Source organism: Macaca nemestrina, chromosome 1 (genome assembly GCF_043159975.1).
Source record: "Macaca nemestrina isolate mMacNem1 chromosome 1, mMacNem.hap1, whole genome shotgun sequence".
NCBI lineage: Eukaryota > Metazoa > Chordata > Mammalia > Primates > Cercopithecidae > Macaca > Macaca nemestrina.
The window spans coordinates 4,100,577-4,119,881 of NC_092125.1; the positions used below are offsets into that span (position 1 = coordinate 4,100,577).

The window sequence follows — 19,305 nt, forward strand, 5'->3', positions numbered from 1 at the left end:
TGAGCCACCGCGCCCGGCCTAGGACCTCCTTTTTTTAAGGCTGAATAATATTCCATTACATATGTACATATACACACACCTTTTGTTTATCCACTCATTTGTCTATAGATATGTTGTTTCCATATCTTAGTTACTGTGAATAATGCTGCAATAAACATAGCAATACAGCTAGCTCTTAGAGATTCTGATTTTATTTCTTTTGGGATTTATACCCAGAAGTGGGATTGTTGGGTGATATGGTAATTCTATTTTTAGTTTCTTGAGAAACCACCATAGTGTTTTCCATAGTGTCTGTGCCAATTTACATTCCCACCGACAGGTTCCTTTCTGTCCACACCCTCGTCAACACTTTTGTCTTTTTGATAGTAGCCATTATAATATGTGTGATGTGATATCTCATTGTGGTTTTGGTTTGCATTTCCTTGATGAACAATGATGTTCATATACCTGTCGGACATTTGTATGTCTCCTTTGAAAAAATGTCAGGTCCTTTTTTCCATTTTTTTTTTAATTAGGTCGTTTTTGTTTTTGCAACTGAGTTGTCTGAGTTCCTTATATGTATTGAAATATTAACCCCTTATCAAATGTATGGTTTGCAATATTTTCTCCCATTCCATAGGTTGCCTTACATTTTGCTGCTTGTTTCTTTTGCATGCAGGAACTTTTTAGTTTGACGTAGTCCCACTTGTTTATTTTTGCTTTTGTTGCCTGTGCTTTTGGTATCATATCCAAAAAATCATTGCCCAGACCAATGTCAAAGAGTATTTTCCCTATGTTTTGTTCTAGTTTTATGGCTCCAAGTCTCACATTTAAATCTTTAATCCAGTTTGAGTTGATTTTTTGTGTATGGTGTGAGATAAGGATTCAATATCATTCATCTCCATGTTAATAACAGTTTTCCTATCACCATTTACTGAAGACACTATCCTTTCCCTATGGTGTATTCTTGGCACTCTTGCTGAGAATTAGCTGACCATTTATGCATGGCTTCATTTATAAGCTTCCTATTCTGTTCCAATAGTCTATATGACTGTTTTTATGCCAGTACCACACTGTTTTGATTACTATTGCTTTGTAATATAATTTGTAATTTCATTTGTGATAGAATTCATCTATCATTAACTCTTACATTATTATGGCACACTTGTCATAACTAATGAATCAATATTAATATATTATTAGTCACTAAACTCCAAACTTTTTTGGATTCCATTAGTTTTTCTAAAATGCATTTTTCAAATATGGTATATTCCAATGTCATAAAAAAGAACAAGAAGTATAGGGTAGATGTTTAATCATGCTGATACCTTGATCTTAAACTTTCAGCCTTGAGAACTGTGAGACAATACATTTCTATTGTTTAAGCCACTCTGTGTGGTGCACTATCAAAGCAGCTCTGACAAACATTATAACTAACATATATTCTAAATATATATGACATATTTTTATCCAAAGACTTTGAATCACTATCATCAAGCAGAAGTCTGATCAAGTTTGAATCACTATCATCAAGCAGAGCAGATACTCAGAATTCAGAACTGTATTTCACACCTGTAATCCCAGCACTTCGGGAGGCCAAGGTGGGTAGATCTCCTGAGGTCAGGAGTTTGAGACCATCCTGGCCAACATGGCGAAATCCCATCTCTACTAAAAACACAAAAATTAGCTGGGCATGGTGGTGTGCACCTGTGGTCCCAGCTACTCGGGAGGCTGAGGCAGGAGGATCTCTTGAACCCAGGAGATGGAGGGTGCAGTGAGCCGAGATCACACCACTCCACTTCAGAGATCACACCACTCCACTTCAGAGCAAGATTCTGTCTCAAAAAAAAAAAAACAAACAAACTGTATCTCACAGAGTTGATGCAGAAATGCAGAAAAAATGGTGCAATCTAAACCTATTTTCTCCAGGAGAAAACTCAATTATACTGAAATGAATTCAAGAAAGATTCCGTACATTATATCAGACAGGTATGAAAAGACTACAAAGTCATTGCATTTCTTCATTTAATCAAAGTCGTGTTGGGAAAATTCACTTGACTTCTTTCTGTATTGGTTAGAATCTTTTTTAAAAAATAGATGTTCTACAGGACTAGGTATGAAAAGTAAATACATAGATAAATAATTTAAAAAGACATTACCTTTCTTATAGAGAAAAATCACAATATATTCCCCATGTTAAACCAATAATACTTAAGAATGTTATTAAAATTCATCCTCTAGCTTCAGCATGCTCATGTCTAATACAGGGGGAACAGTAACCTACAGGATGGTTGTGAAGGTTCCATGAGATACAAAGGTGCTTTGTGAACTGTGAGAGTCGATGATGATGGCAATGACGATGATGATGACGATGACGATGATGATGTTCCATGAGATATGAAGGTGCTCTGTGAACTGTGAGAATCGATGATGATGATGATGATGATGATGATGATGATGATGATGATTTCTACCAGCAGTGTATACACTTCTGGTTCTATGACATGCAATGACACTTTTTCCTAAAAGACTCAATCACCGGTGCTGAAATTTCAGGCACATCCTCACTGACCCACCATGTAGACCCACCTGTTTATACAGAAGTTTGCCTCTGTCACCTATCCGTAAAATGCCACACGGAATGTGGCAATTCAATAAGATAATGTATGGAATTGCTAGGCACATTTAATACCTTCTCCCTCACCCCTTGTTGCCTCACCCCATGTCTAGAGGACAGGGTATGTGGGTTAGCAGTGATGCCTCCACCTCTGCTGTTTCCCCACATGGCCTCTTTGGACTGAAAAAAAGGCGAGAGCAACAAATATCCACCAAACTCCACATCCCTCTCTTCGAAAGACAGAAGAAACTCACAAAACAAATACATCCTGTTACTGCAAACATGAATGAGACAAAGTAAGTTAAATCTAGTTTGTTTCTTCTAAGAGAAGGGCCAATGTGGAGCGGTAATTTAAAAGTAACCCAGGTAGCATTTATGCATATAAAGGAAAAATGTCTTCGCCGGAAGACCCCTCGAGTGCAGCCTGCTAAAAGTACCGTTTGCAGAGAATTCATCTTCATAGTGTGCCAGCAGATGCTCACCTGGAAAACCAAGGCCCTGATACGCCTGGCTTCTCCTCCTCCAAAGAATTAAGGTGGAGTAGGTGACCTGAAGAAAATATACTGCCTTCATTGCCACACAAAGGGGCCCAAATTCTGGAGGCTCACACAGTGCCTTCGGGCACGCCACAGTCTCTTTGCTTCCTCTTCCCCAATGTGCAGCCATCTCAATAAATACGGTGTGACTTTTTTATACTATGAACATTTATCTCAGCCTCAAAGCATGTGGCAAATACTGTGTTTCTCACTCTACTTTGGTCTAAATCAATTTTCTTAATCCATTTGGGATTTGAGGAAATACAGGCACAGAGAGGTTAAGTGCCTATCTGAGGGCGTCAGAGTCAGTCAGGTGTTTTGATGGGATCACAGCCTGGAGTTCTTCCATTTCCATCGATAAATCATCAGGCCATCTCTTTTCTCATAACAGCATTAATTTATTTTAATGCTGAACCCACTGAATAGGCACAATAAAACACACCGTGAAAATTCATTTCTCCCCAGTGACATAACAATCAGTCAATAAACTGAACTATTTCATGCTTCACAAAAAACAAGATAATGTCAGTAGTTAAGATGGTTTATAAAGCATCTACATTTCAACTAGTTCTAGGTCACCAAATGAGATATACATGCGAATTTTTTAAAACTATTTGTAGTAAAAAATATAAAAACCACGAGATAGTTCACATTAGGCTCTAAATAGTATATATACAAATTTTGACATAATTATGTTTCAAAACCAAAACACAAACACAATTTAGAAAATATTTCTCTACCTTGGATAGAATAAAATCACAAAAATTGGCATTTACCAAAAATGTTGTCTTTACAAAGAAAAAAATTTAAAGCCACTTACTTTGGAAAAATTATTTATTCTAAAGATTCCAGAGGCTGTTGTGCAACCATAAGACTACACGCACCTTCTGGGTTATAAATTCCTTTCCTATTTCAGTGCAAGTGTTAAAAATAGATGGATCATCAGAGATTCTAAGAATCAACAGGTGGCTAAATCCGGTACTTAGTAAGGTCCCTTCCAACTGAGAGTTTCTCCAATTTGAAGAGATGGGGGAAAGGCTGCATCAGTGCCTGTCAGGCCATTAATTTCCCTGTTTGAATCCTCTGAGGGTGGGGCTTCAGGGGCGCCAGCTACACTAATTGTTTCATCCTCTCCAGCTCCAGTTTCTCTACCGAATTGTGAGTGCCGCTCCCCACGCCAAGTAGAGTTTTCTTGTATTTGAGAGAGGCAGCAGGTGTTGGAACAGTCACCTCACTAACGTACTCTTCAACCCCACTCAGACCAAAAACAATGATGGAAAGCTGTGTTGCAATACGATTGGAGGAAAAGCTTTATTCCGGGTTGCAATTAATTTAAGCAAAGGAGCAGTGGTTAACACAATAAATATCTGAATACAGTGATGAAAAAAAGTGAGCCTCCTTTCCCTAATAAGAAAATCCCCTAAAGGAGTTTTGGTCAAGTTAAATATATAAACTTTACTACGTCCACAGATATATTTAAGATCACGTATGTAACAACGTTAATTTAAAAATATCGCTTTTAATTTTTACATTGCAAAAACCAACTTCATTCAGACTTTCAACATGCATCTTCAATAGTGTCTTTGTGACCACTAGACAACTTTTTGAACAATACAATGCAGTTTTCTTTTCTTCTTGTTCTTGTTACAGAGATAATAATAATAATACATGTTCTTTGTGGAACAGTGAAAACCACAGAAGAGCACAAAGAATACAAATCACTCTGGGATTTGATCCTGTCATCTACAGATCCCTTCCGTATGTACAGTGCTGGAGAGCTGTGTTGTAGTTTTATATTTATTAATACAATGCTATATCCACATATTATATTTGTATATGTATTATATATAATGTACATATATATTTTAGCCAGAAATAGAATTCTAGCCTCTATTTATTTTTTTTTACTTAACACACTGTGAACATCTTATCAAGCCATTAGTCTTTTTTTTTTTAATTAATAAACTTGAGATTGTTAAGAGTAGTTTTAGGTTCACAGCAAAATTGAGTAGAATGTCCAGACAGTTCCCACATACCACACCCCCTCCCCTGGGTTGCTCTCCCCATCCCCAGCCTCCCCGACAATCAGCGTCCCCACCAGAGTGGTATATATGTTAAAAATTAATGAAGCTGGCCAGGCGCAGTAGCTCAGGCCTATAATCCCAGCACTTTGGGAGGCCGAGGTGGTCAGATTACCTGAGGCCAGGAGTTTGAGACCAGCCTGGCCAACATGGTGAAACCACATCTCTACTAAAATTACAAAAATTAGCTGGGTGTGGTTGTGCATGCCTGTAATCCCAGCTACTCGGGAGACTGAGACAGGAGAAACAATTGAACCTGGGAGGCAGAGGTTGTAGTGAACCAAGATCACGCCACTACACTCCAGCCTGGGCAACAGAGTGAGACTCTGTCTCAAAAATAAATAAATAAATAAAACTAGATTGATACCTCTTTATTACCCAAAGTTCATAGTTTACATTAGGCTCCATTCTTTGTATTAGGCTGTTCTTGTATTGCTATAAACACTTGAGACTGGGTAATTTATAAAGAGGTTTAGTTGGCTCACAGTTGTGCAGGCTGTACAGGAAGCATGGTGCTGGCATCTGCTTGGTTTCTTGGGAGGCCTCAGGAAGCTTCCAGTCATGGTGGAAGGTGAAGGGACAACAGGCACATCACAAGGCCAGAACAGGAGCAAGAGAGAAAGCGCGGAGGGAGGAGCCACGCAGTTTTAAATGACCAGAGCTTGTGTGAACTCAGAGCTTGTGTGAAGTCATTTATCACCAAGGGGATGACCCAAGCCATGCATGAGGGATCTTCGTCCGTGATTCAAACACCTCCCACCTCCCACCAGGTCCCATCTCTGACACTGAGGATTACATTTTAACATGAGATCTGGGCAGGGAAAAATATTCAAACCATATTGCTCTTGGTGTTGTACATTCAATAGATTTGGACAAATGCATAACAAGTCTCCACCATGATGGTATCACACAAAGGAGTTTCACTGCCCTCAAACTCCTCTGAGGCCAGGTGTGGGGGCTCATGCTTGTAATCCCAGCACTTTGGGAGGCCAACGTGGGAGGCTCACTTGAGGCCAGGAGTTTGAGATCAGCTTGGGCAACATGGCAAAAGCCCATCTCTACAAAAATTTAAAAAATTAGCTGGGCATGGCATGTGCCTGTAACCCCAGCTGCTTGGGAAGCTGAGGTGGGAGAACTGGCACTCCAGCCTAGGTGACAGAGTGAGACCCTGTCACAAAAAAGAAATAAAAAAGGTTTCTTCAATGTATTTTAATGGCTTGATGACTCATTTTAGTGCTGAATAATATTCCATTGTCTGGATGTACCACAGTTGATTTATCCATTCACTTACTAAAGGACATCTGATTGCTTCCAAGTTTTGCCAATTATGAATGAAGCTGCTGTAAGCATCCATGTGCAGGTGTTTGTGTGGCCATAACTTTCGATTCCTTTGCATAAGTAAAAGGAGAGTGACTGCTGGGTCATGTGGTAAGTCCTCACCAGCGGGGGAGGGGAGCTCCTGCTGCTCCACTTTCTTGTCAGCATTTGTTGTTGTCAGTGCTTTGGATTTTATCCACTCTCTTAGGTGTGTGGTGGCATCAGTCTTTTACAACATACTTGTAGTGACTGCACAGCATTCCAATCCACAGACAGACCAAGGTTTGTTCAACCATTTTTGTGTTAATGGACACTCAGGTTGTCTCCAGTTGTTGTTACAAACAACAGTGTGACTAACACCTTTGAAGTAAAATCTTTGTGTTTGTTCCCAATAACAGTATCTCCTCCAGAAACTGATCAAAGAGCTTGTACATTTTTTTTAGCTTGTTGATAAGTATTGCTAAAATGCCCTCCAGGAAGGGAGTATGAATACCACCATTTTTTACTGCTATTAGCAATGTGTAAAAGTGTCAATGCCAGGAACTTACCACTTTTAGAAACTCTTTGACAATTTCAATATCCAAGGTTCATTATTTCTAAGTTCTGCCTTCCATAAAGCACAGGCGCAGACACAATTCAGACAAGTTCCTTGTCGTGTTATAGCAACGATGTCCTTTCCTCCAGATTCCAATACCTCATCCCTCATTTACGTCTGTGAGCTCAACACAATTGGCTTTACCATCCATATTTCTACCAACATTCTGTTCTTGTCTACTTAGATAATCTCTAAGAAGATTTAGGCTCTCTCTACAGATCTCTTCTCTAAGCCCTCACCAGAATCACCATGAGTGCTCTGTTCACAGCAATCCAGGCTTTTCTAGCACACACCTCAGTCTTCCAGCCTCTACCCATTATCCAGTTCCAAAGCCACTTCCACATTTTCAGGTATTTGTTACAGCAACAATCCCACAAAAATCAATTTCAGTCTTAGTCCAGTTGTGCTGCTATGATGACGTACCTTAGACTGGATAAATGTATAAACAGCATACATGTATTGCAGTTATGGAGGCTGGGAAGTCCCAGATCAGGGTACCAGCAGACTTGGTGTCTGGTGAAGGCCTGGTCTCTGCTTCCAAGATGGGGCCTTGAATGCTGTGGCCTCCAGAGGGCATGAGCACTGTGTCCTAATGTGGTGGAAGGGACGCCAGGGCAAAAAGGGGCCTAGCTCATTCTCTCCAGCCCTTCTATAGCATTGCTCATCCTGTTCATGACGGATCTACCCTCTTGACTTAACTGCCCCCTGAAGGCTCCACCTCTTAATACTATCTCATTGGGGGTGGTTAAGCTCCAACATATGAATTTTGGAGGGGCTCATACATTCTACCCACAGCATAATAGAAACATGGCAATTAAGTTTTACTGAATAAAAGAGATAAATAAAAGCATTTAGGAAAAAATTACCCAAATGTACAAAGGGCTCCAAGCTGTCAGATATGACCCAGGGAAAGGATGACTATAAAGTACTCCAATCTAACTTCTTACTACCATCAGACTGGTTTGTCTAAAGTACAATCGCATTCAATAAAAACAAGTATGAATTAAAATAAAATAAAATGCAAATCTCGTCATGTTATTCTCATTTAAAACCCTTCAGTAACCCATGACTGCCACGGCTTGCTTCACAAGGCCCTCTGACATCTGAAAAGGCCTATACTTTATCCAATAATGTTTATCATGTGGTATCCATGATATTAAAAATTGTTAGCAACCTTTACCAATAGATGAATGGATATGTAATATGGAATATTCATTTAATGGAATATTATGTTTCTATTTATTAATATGGTTATTGCCATATAATTAAATATTAGGAAGCAATTACACTCCTGTTAGAGCAGAACATTGGCATGGAAAATATTAATGATATTACTATGGGGGTCCCTCTGTATCCATGGTGGATTGGTTCCCAGACTTCTCATGGATACCAAAATCTGCAAATGCTTAACTTCCTTATATAAAATGGCACACTATTTGCATATAACCTATGCACATCCTTCTGTATACTTTATTGGTTTATTTTTTATTTTTTTGCCCAGGCTGGAGTACAGTGGTGCCATGATAGCTCACTACAGCCTTAAACTCCTGGGCAAAAGTGATTCTCCGGTCTCAGCTTCCCAAGTAGCTGGGACTATAGGCACCAAGCTCGGCTAATTTTTAAAAATTTTTTTGTAGAGACAGGGTCTCACAATGTTGCCCAGGCTGGTCCCAAACTCCTGGCCTCAAGCAATCCTCCAGCCTCAGCCTCCCGAGTAGCTGAAACTATTGGGGTGCACCACCATGCCCAGCCCACCTTAACCATTTTTAAGTGTACAGTACAGCAGTGATAACTACATGTACATTGTTGTATAACAGATCTCCAGAACATTTTCATCTTGCAAAACTGAAACTCTATACTCATTGAACAGCAGCTCCCCTTTTCCCCCTCCGCCATTCCCTGGCCACTACGGCTCTACTTTCTGTTTCTAGGAGTTGGGTTATTTTTGGATACCTCCCAAGTGGAATCATGCAGTATTTGTGCATTAATATTTATAACTACAGGTGACCCTCAAACATGGGTTTGAAATCCATGGGTCCAGTTCTCCATGGATTGTCTTCTGTCTCTGCTACCCTGGGACAGCAAGACCAAACCCCTCATCTCCTTGTCCTCCTCAGCCTACTCAGTGTGAAAACAATGAGGACGAGAGCTTTATGAAGATCCACTTCCACTTTTTGGGTAGTAAATATATTTTCTCTTCCTTATGATTTTCTTAATAGTATTTTCTTTACTCTGGCTTACTTTGTTGTAAGAATTCAGTAAATAATACATATAACATACAAAATTTTTGTTAACTGATCGTGTATGTTATTGATATGGCTTCCAGCCAATGGTAGTCTATTGGTTTAAGTTTCAGGGGAGGCAAAATTACACTTGGATTTTCAACTGCAGGGGGGTCGGTGCCTTAAACCCCCATGTTGTTTAAGGGTCAACTGTAGCTTGCTTTGCTTAGCATAATACCTTAGGTTTCATCCATGTTATACTGTAACAGGATTTCTTTCTTAAAATGCTGGTTTCTAAAAACTAGATAATAGAAGGGACAAATCATTTTGATTTAATACTGAGTGAAAAAAGGAAAACATTCTGGTTGTGTCTGAGTGACGCACAGAAGAGAGATCATTCCCTTCCTTTTTTTTCTTGAGCAATTTAATCAGCATGCATTTTTATAATGAAAACTTTGCAATAACATGGAGATATGATTTGTGATATAATTAGGTGGAAAAAAGCAAGATTCAGAATTTTACCTACTGAATTGTACTATAAGATTATAGTGGCCAGGCACGGTGGCTCACGCCTATAATCCCAGCACTTTGGGAGGCCAAGGCAGGCGGATCACGGGATCAGGAGATCGAGACCATCCTGGTTAACATGGTGAAACCCAGTCTCTACTAAAAATACAAAAAATTAGCTGGGCATGGTGGCGGGTGCCTGTAGTCCCAGCTACTGGGGAGGCTGAGGCAGGAGAATGGCGTGAACCCAGGAGGCGGAGCTTGCAGTGACCCAGATCACACCACTGCACTCCAGCCTGGGCAACAGAGTGAGACTCCGTCTCAAAAAAAAAAAAAAAATTATAGTTCTGCCAGGCATGGTGGCTCACATGCTTATACCTGGTAATTCCTGCACTTTGGGAGGCTGAGGTGGGAGGATCACTTGAGGCCAGGAGTTCAAGACCAGCCTGGGCAACACTTCAAGGCCCTGGGTCTCTACGAAAAAAAAAAACTAGCTGGCAGTGGTGGCATATACCTGTAGTCCCAGCTATTTGGGAGGCTGAGATGGGAGGCTCACTCGAGTCCAGGAGTTCAAGACTGCAGGGAGCTATGATCGTGCCAAACTACTCCAGCCTGGGTAACAGAGTGAGACCCAGTCTCTAAAAAAAAAAGAATGCAATAGCAACAAAAAATTACAGTCCAGTTAAAAACCTACACAGAAAAATAATATGTAAGGAAGTATACCAAAATATTAACAATGATTATACTAAGGTGATGGCATTGTTGGAAAGGAAATTCCTATTTATTTAAATTTTTTTGTAATCTGGATATTACCTATACAATAAGAAATCTGGAATAAAACCGTATTTATTAGTCTATTGCCGTGATTGTTTCTGTTCTATATAAAAACACATTTTATTTCTCTAATAAAGAAAAAACCACTTTTGCAGATTTCCCTGAGTCCTGTTTTCCTGCTACTGATCATGGTTTTAGCATCATTTAATGTCTTTCTACCAATTACAAATAAGCAATACTCTCAGTATACACTTTTTACAAAATATTATCCTCACTCCCCCAAATTTACCTAATTCTACTCAGAAGTAATGGCTGGATGGTAGCCATTACTAACTAATCTGCAAAGTACCATCAGCTCTATAATTAAATTCCAGCCTCTAACATAAACAAAAATTAGAGCAGATTGATTCCATTCTCCCACATCTCCCAAAGGCAGGACGTGTAGGAAAAATAACAGATAAAACATTTCATATCACCAACTACGTCAAAATAAGAACATAATTACTCCCACCCTGTCTCATTCTCTGAGAAACCTGATACAGTCAAATTCCAAACGATGTGAAGTCCCAGGGCTCTTCCAGAACCTCAATGCTAGAGTCCAGGTACAGGCTGATAGAAATTCCCACTTCACCAGGGTGTAGATTATGTGGATCTTGTTCTACTAACTCAAAAGCCAATTCTGAAGTTTCAAAGAAAAAACAATCCAAGGATACTTACCCAATTAAGAATAACGACAGATGGAGATTTGGGACGTCTGGGGTTTGTGGTGTGCCTGGGGTAGTAGGATACCTTCCCTCCAAGATGCCAAGTGTAGGAAATGACTCAGCAGTGTCATTACATTATTTTAACTGTTACTAGGGAGTATCTGCCATACTTTGACATCACAGTCGTCTCAACAGTATAAATGTAACATTAAACCACTGATCACAGACATAAAAAAAAACTCTAACATTTATTCATGGGTTTCCTCTCTTAGTGAAATGAGTAGGGACTGAATACCATCTCAAATATTTAAAAATGCATGTATTGGGTCAGGCGTGGTCATGTTGGCGGGCGCCTGTAATCCCCGCTACTCGGGTGGCTGAGGCAAGAGAATCACTTGAACCCGGGAGGTGAAGGTTGCAGTGAGCAGAGACCATACCACCGCACTCCAGCCTGGGCAACAGAGTGAGATTCTGTCTGAAAAGTAAGTAAATAAATGCCACTGCAGTCATTCATGGAGAAATGACAAGGCTTGGACTAAGGTAATGGATGTGAAAATGATGAGAAAGAATTAGATTTATAATGTGAAGGTATAGATGGCAGAAGTGTTTTGATGTATTATAATACTGGATTTTTTCAGAAGTCCAATTTCAATTTATTTTCACTGGTGAGCTTAATCCAGTTGCATTTATCATAATTTTTTTTTTTTTTGAGACAGTCTTGCTCTGTCACCCAGGCTGGAGTGCAGTGGCGCAATCTCGGCTCACCGCAAGCTCCACCTCCAGGGTTCACACCACTCTCCTGCCTCAGCCTCCCGAGTAGCTGGGACTACAGGCACCCACCACTGCACCCGGCTAATTTTTTGTATTTTTAGTAGAGACAGGGTTTCACCGTGTTAGCCAGGATGGTCTTGATCTCCTGACCTCGCGATCCTCCCGCCTCGGCCTCCCAAAGTGCTGGGATTACAGGCGTGAGCCACTACGCCTGGCCTATTATGACTATAAGTACCATTATCTTGTGTTTTCTAGATACCTGATTATTCTATGCTTCTTTTCTGTCTTTTTGGACTGACTGAATGCCCTCTAATTCTTTCATCCTCTATATCAGTTTGGAAGTTATGCATTCAATTTCTACTCTTTTGAAGTCACCCTTAATATTTAAACACGCATACTTAATTCGCTCCAATGCTTGTATTACATCTTATATGCTATAATTATCAGTGTTTTAGTTCCAACATTTAGTAACGCTCTCTTTCTAAAGATTATTACAATATTTCATTTAGATTTATATTATTAATGCTTTTCTCGGGAGTGCTGTTGCTATTTTCTGATTAATCCAATGTCAATGAAATTTCTGGGTTAAGGAGGCAAACTGTATATCTGCATCTAACTTTACTCTCTCTCAAACCTTATTAAAATTGCAGTAAAGAAATATTTGTTAAGACAATCATATACCTACTTAGGAAGAACAGGAAAAGATATAATGGAAATAAAATTTGCAAGCTGCGAAGCAGATGGATGAGTGGCAATAATCTAGTAGATCTAGAAAACAGAACCCAAGACAGTAGTGAGTAAAGAATCCTCAGAAAGAACTGGTTACTTCTGGAAATGAGGGTGAGGGAGCAGGAACTAAAATTAGGGGAACTAGGGTAAAATATGTTTGAAAAGCTATAAATCTCCTCTCAGTTTTCCCCACTGAGTGTCTGCCTCCCTCCATCCCCACAGGAGTTTAGAGATCTACCTTTTAAAGAGTGTAAACAGAAGGTGTCTGAACTGGCAGCTAGATGCTTTTGCCTCCCAAGTAGACGACTGAAGACTCTATTCCTAAGAATCAAGCCTGTGTGAGAGAAAAATCCCCAAAACTCTGATGCTGGCGATTCCCAGATTACCCAGTGATAAAGTTTAAAGTTGACAAGTTCCAAGCATATGTTTGTTATGAACTGACAGCCAAGGTTTATCAGACAAGGAGAAAAGCTACTAACAAAAACAAAGACCAGAACAGACACAGATACCAACTTGGAGAAAACAGATTACGCAAAGAGAAGAAAACTTCAAATAAACTACCACTATTATCTTCAGAGATCTGAAACAAGAACAGGATGCTATTTAGAAAAGAATATTCAAAGAACAAAAACAAGCTACTGGAAATTTAAAACACAACAGAAATGAGAAACTCAATAAAAATATTGGAAGAGAAAGTTCAAGAAATCTACCAGAGAGAACAAAGAGACAGAGATGGAAAATAAGTTAAAAATAAGAATATTAGGCTGGGTGCAGTGGCTCACACTTGTAATCCCAGCACTTTGGGAGGCCAAGGCGTGTGGATCACTTGAGGTCAGGCGTTCAAGACCAGCCTGGACAACATGGTGAAACACCATCTCTACTGAAAATACAAAAATTAGCCAGGCATGGTGGCATGCACCTGTAATCCCAGCATTTGGGAGGCCAAGGCAGGCAGATCACTTGAGGTCAGGTGTTCGAGACCAGCCTGGCCAACATGGTAAAAACCCTGTCTCTACTAAAAATACAAAAAAAAAAAAAAAAAAAAAAAGAGAGAATATTAAAGACTAGTCCAGAAATACAAAAATGAATAAAAGGAGTTCCAAAAGAGAAAAAAAAAAAAAAAATTGCAAGAAATTTTCCTGAAAACAAAAGATACAGATCGCTAGTTTGAAAAGGCCCACCAGGTACCTAACACATTAGATATGTGTTCACACCAAGGTAAATCATTGTGAAATTTCAAACTCGGGGGGAAAAAACTGTCCAGGGTTTCAGGGAAAAAAAAATTTAATGGTTAGATACAAAGGATTGGGAACCGGAATGGATTTGTACAATCTCAATAGCATTACCAGGAACATGAAGAAGAGGAGTGCCTTCAGAACTCTTACTGAAGACCTGAAAAATCCAAATCCATTTAATGAAGAAAAATCCATTGAATGTAGAATTCTATATCCAGCCAAAGATTAGCATAATCAATTTCAAACATACAAATCTCAAAAATTTTACCTCCAAGGCACTCTTTTCCAAGAAGCTATCAAAGAATGTGCTAAAATGCTAGAGGAACTAGAAAGAAGAAAACTTGGGATAGAAAGAAGTGCAACCCAGAAGGAAAACAGTGGCTGCCAGGATTATCACAAAGATCCCAGAGTGATGGCTGTGCACAGAGGTCGAGGTCAACCATCACATGTAAAGGGACAGTTTTGTTAAGGACTATCATTACCATGGTCTCCCTGCCATGGTATCCTCTTTTTATCCAAGAACAGAATTCCAGGATAAGCCTGGCCCAGTTCTTATCTATCACTGACCTATCTTTACCATGTGCTGGTCAAGTTTCTGCTCACTCTTGCCCCACTCCTTGGATCTGATGAGGACCTTCATTTCATTCCTAAGTAGTTTTATGCTTTGATCTAATCCTGAAAGCCAGGGGTAGGCACTAGTGAGTTTAGAAATAAAATAGAGCAGCCAACTCCTTTTGGCCATATTCTACCAGACACTGAACACCTGGTTCGCATTACAGCTCTTCCAGATGACAACTATGGCAGCCATGAAAATTCCATTTTCTTCCTTTTAAAAAAAAAAAAAAGTTGAGATCTGGGCCAGGCACGGTGGCTCACGTCTGTAATCCCAGCACTTTGGGAGGCCAAGGTCGGTGAATCACTTGAGGTCAGGAATTCGAGACCAGCCTGGCCAACATGGTGAAATCCCACCTCTACTAAAAATACGAAAATTAGCCGGGCATGGTGGTGGCAGGTGCCTATAATCCCAGCTACTCGGGAGGCTGAGGCAGGAGAATCACTTGAAGCCAGGAGGCGGAGGTTGCAGTGAGCCGAGATCGTGCCACTGAACTCCAGCCTAGCAACAGAGCGAGACTCCATCTCAAAAAAAGAAAGAGTTGAGATCTGGCTTTGTCACCCAGGCTGGAGAGCAGTGAGCCACGATTGTGCCTCATTCCTACACTCAAGCAATCCTCTCGCCTCAGCCTCCCAATGAAATGCACCTCTTAAATCTACAATTGCAGGAAATGTAGTTGAATGATGATCCTAGCCATCATATTTGAGCCAAGGCCATCCTTCCGATGGGCTGCTCCAGGCAATAATGAAGTGTTACATCCCAGCATAATCTGGCTGAGGGAGAGGTGGGCCTAATAAGGAAAGAAAAAGACTATACACTAAAATAGCAAAAGGAATTAGGTAGGAATTGGCTCCTGAAGTAGGAGCTAGGGGAATAGCCCTGGGATTGGATGAGAGTGCTTGACCAAGAGGCCTGGAATGTAAAACTGGATAAGCAAGAATTCATCAACTTCAGGCACTTTCTCAGGACACAGACTTAACACTGCGGCAAGGACCCTAGGAGATGGGGCTAACTTGCTGCTATGGTGAGACCTGGAACAGGTGAGTGACACCAAACCCCGAGTGAAGTGGCAAACTGCGCTGACAGAAGTGGGAGGGCAGAATGGGTACATAATGAGTCAGAAGACTCACCGGAGGATTCTGTTCCATGGGAGGGCGCAGACGCACTGCTCACCAAGAGCATCAGGCTGGTGAGAAAGGCACTGGTGTCACTAAGTCTGCAATGGTGTCTTCCGCAGGCCAGGGTTGACTAGATTAGGTAATTGTAGACCTGGGTTTGTTAAATCCATGGAATGATTTGCTAGCCAGCTCTCCCATACCCAGGTAACAGAGGCCAAGCAGAGTTGTTTGAGCACAGAAGTTAAGAGGCCTCATATAATGAGCAGACAGATTGAAGAGGGAGTCAAGGGGAAAGGTGGAGATGGTTAATAGAACATAGCATGCTTAGGACCAAAACAGATGGGCAGCCAACAGAGGTGCTGCCTAACATCTACAACCAAAAAAGGGCAAGGATGGGGAAGTGGAGGCTGCAGATGGTCACCCCAATAAAAAGTCATAATCCATGCTTAGTTCCTAAGCCTGAGTCAATAATCTGACCAACACAGGTCTTACTTTTAAATCATCTTTTAGTTCTTCTTTGTAATTAGTTTAAGTTCTCCATAATTCCACTTAGGTTGGACCTTCAAAAGACATAGACCTCTAAATAACCTTTCCATTTGTATGAAAATGCCATTATCTCCTTCCAGCTCCCATACCCTGAAGACCCTAGAAGGCTCTAACTTAATATTAATAGGAGGATTATTTGGTAGCCTATATGTCAGTAATATTTTTCACTAATCCTTCTCACAGTTGCCCGTTTTTGTGATATTCCAAAAGGCAGAAAGTATTTGCAGGAAGTTGCTATTTATAGAATATGAACTGTATGGATCAAAGTTAAATGATTTTTTAAATGATCTATTTCAAGAGAAACACCAGATTTGAAATTGATCTTCAGGAAGCAAAGGGCTGAAAGTTAAAAAAATTGAAGAGAAAAGAATGTGTCTACACTAAAGTTCAAGTACATGACAACCAGAGAATTTTACACAGGTTTCAACTTTTTATAGAACAATTTTTTTGTTTGTTTGTTTGTTTGAGACAGAGTCTTGCTCTGTCACCCAGGCTGGAGTGTAGTGGTGCGATCTCGGCTCATTGCAACCTCTGCCTCCCGGGTTCAAGTGATCCTCCTCCCTCAGCCTCCCAAGTAGCTGGGATTACAAGTGTGCACCACCACACCCAGCTAATTTTTCTATTTTTAGTAGAGACAGGATTTCACCATGTTGGCCAGGCTGGTCTCAAACTCCTGACCTCAAGTGATCCACCTGCTTCAGCCTCCCAAAGTGCTGGGATTACAGGCGTGAGCCATTGCACCCAGCCTTATAGAACAATTTTAAAGCATATACAAACATACATTTAAATAGTTTGATCTCTGAAACTATTACAGAACATTTAGCAATACGACATTTACCCCTAGATGTTGACTTTTATGGAGCTTTGATTTTCTAAATGTGTTTATATGTATTCACTATTAAATATATTTAAATATGTACAAATACATACTTGTATTCATCAAATTTGTGCTTTTTTATGTGCTTTTTTCCCACTCATTTATTTAGAAAAGTTCTTTAAAAGGTAGCTATACCCAAAGCTGTTTATCAGTATAATTTAATTAGAGTAAATTGTGTTGGTATACAAATACAGAAAAATATTTACAGAGCTTAATAGCTCAGTGGCCACTATTGGTAAATAAGTATTCTAAATATCTGTAATTCTCAAAGGTTGTGTCACGTCCCTAAAAAAGGGTAAAAATAAAATAAAACTTTAGGACCTAAGCACCCACTGTGGCTAATTGCCCAAACCAGTGGAGATATTATCCTAGAGAGCCACCTGCAGTGCAAGCAAACTCAAGTATGTGCTACGTGCCCACCAAGTAACAGTTGATTCCTCGGTTATTAAATTTAATTCTCATAAAAACACTTTCATATTATTATACTCCTTTTGCAGATGTGAAACCAAGCTTTGAAGGATTAAGTGGCTCATGGAAGGCCACATGGCTCTAAGTTGTAACTGTGGAGTTTGAACTCAGATCTTCTAGTATTAGATGTGGTATTTGGTCTACTTTGGCACAGAAGCCCATAGATCAGGAGTTGGCAAACTTTTTCTGCAAATGCCAGATGGTAAATATCTTGAGCTTTCCAAGCCGTAGGTTCTTTGTTGCAACTACTGAACTCTGCCCGTGTAGTCAGTAGTTCTACATCAACCATAGATAATATACAAATAAATGAGTTTAGCTGTGTTTCAGTGAAACTTTATTTACATGCACATGTGGTAGGCAGGATTTGGCCAGGGGCCATGATTTGCTAACTCCTGATAGCGATTAAAACATACAAACAAACCATAAAGGGACTAGACTCTAGAGATCCTCCTTTTCTGACCTTCGGAGGTATTTTTCATTATTGCTCCACTTACTATCCTGAGCATGTGATGATGATGATTTCGCTGTAAATTCATCCTCTAGTTCTTACCTCTTCCACGGTGCCAGCTTGCTTCTCCCTAACACTAGTTCCAGCTTTGTGCAGATACACTTTAAGGCAGCAATCAGTATCTTTTTTTAATGTGAGCACCAATTCAGGAAAAACAAGCTTTTTCTCTTACTCGTGGTAAAAACAGCTTTATAGAACCCCAAAAGGTAGAAACAACGTGTTCTTACAACTTAGATTCCTTACCGAACATTTCCAAATGCTTAAAAACATTGCTACTGCTTTTTGGTCACCAAGGTGCTAATATATGTGCAGCAGAATCATCTTTCTAATCTTCCATTCCTTAACTTTATATGATGCTTTAGGATTCAAAACATGTATTCTTGTACCTTCTTTCATTTATCTTTGAAGCAAACTTTGAACTGTTATTATTATGGAGAAACTGATACTCAACAGGGGTTAAGTGACTCACCACGGTCACAATTCCTTCTCTCCAACTTAATATTGAACAAGCAGGTACTGTGCTAGGTGCAAAATAAACAGATAAAATTCCACTTCCTTCCCTGTCTCTCTTATCCCCTTTGCCATCCCCAGACTTCACCAAAATCTTTGTGCCTAGATAAGCAATTCTGAAAAGATTCTTCTCCTGGCCAGGTAGCTTTTTCCCCCTTAAAGTCTCTGTTGTTGAACCAAATGCTGCATTTGAAACGAGATCAGAGACCTTTCTGGAAAGTCAAACGGAGCATGAAGCGCTCTCATCTCGGCTGCTCATCCACTGCCTTATGCGATCCTTCTCTTCACGGACTCATCTCCACTATTACACATGACTCGTTTTTAAAATTCTTAGACTCTCTGGTCAACGTAAAGTTCATTCTTAATATTTTATTCAGTTTACCATTTGTTCTAAACGTTAGTTTTATTTCCCCAAATAAATAAAAATTCCTTACTGCCTCTGCCAATAGCCTTTCTGCATACAGTGAGCCCCGTGCACCTACTGACCTGTCTTCAGCTGATTTTACAGGGAGGATCATTTCCACAGTGGGTTCTTTATTTGATCAGTTGTGTTACTTGTTCATAGTCATTTCTTCAAGATCTGTTCTTAACTCTTTCA

The 19,305-nt window shown here is 40.0% G+C and overlaps 1 protein-coding gene across 1 annotated transcript in view; it reads right to left on the reverse strand.

Annotated features, from left to right (window-relative positions):
* The window catches only part of LOC105474697 (EF-hand calcium binding domain 2), an 89,036-nt gene that overhangs the window by 8,178 nt on the left and 61,553 nt on the right, over window positions 1–19,305 (reverse strand). Inside the window, 3 exon segments of the mRNA XM_071068417.1 lie at window positions 2,264–2,394; window positions 14,645–14,742; window positions 15,811–15,866. Of these exon segments, the coding sequence (XP_070924518.1) occupies window positions 2,264–2,394; window positions 14,645–14,742; window positions 15,811–15,866 (285 nt within the window).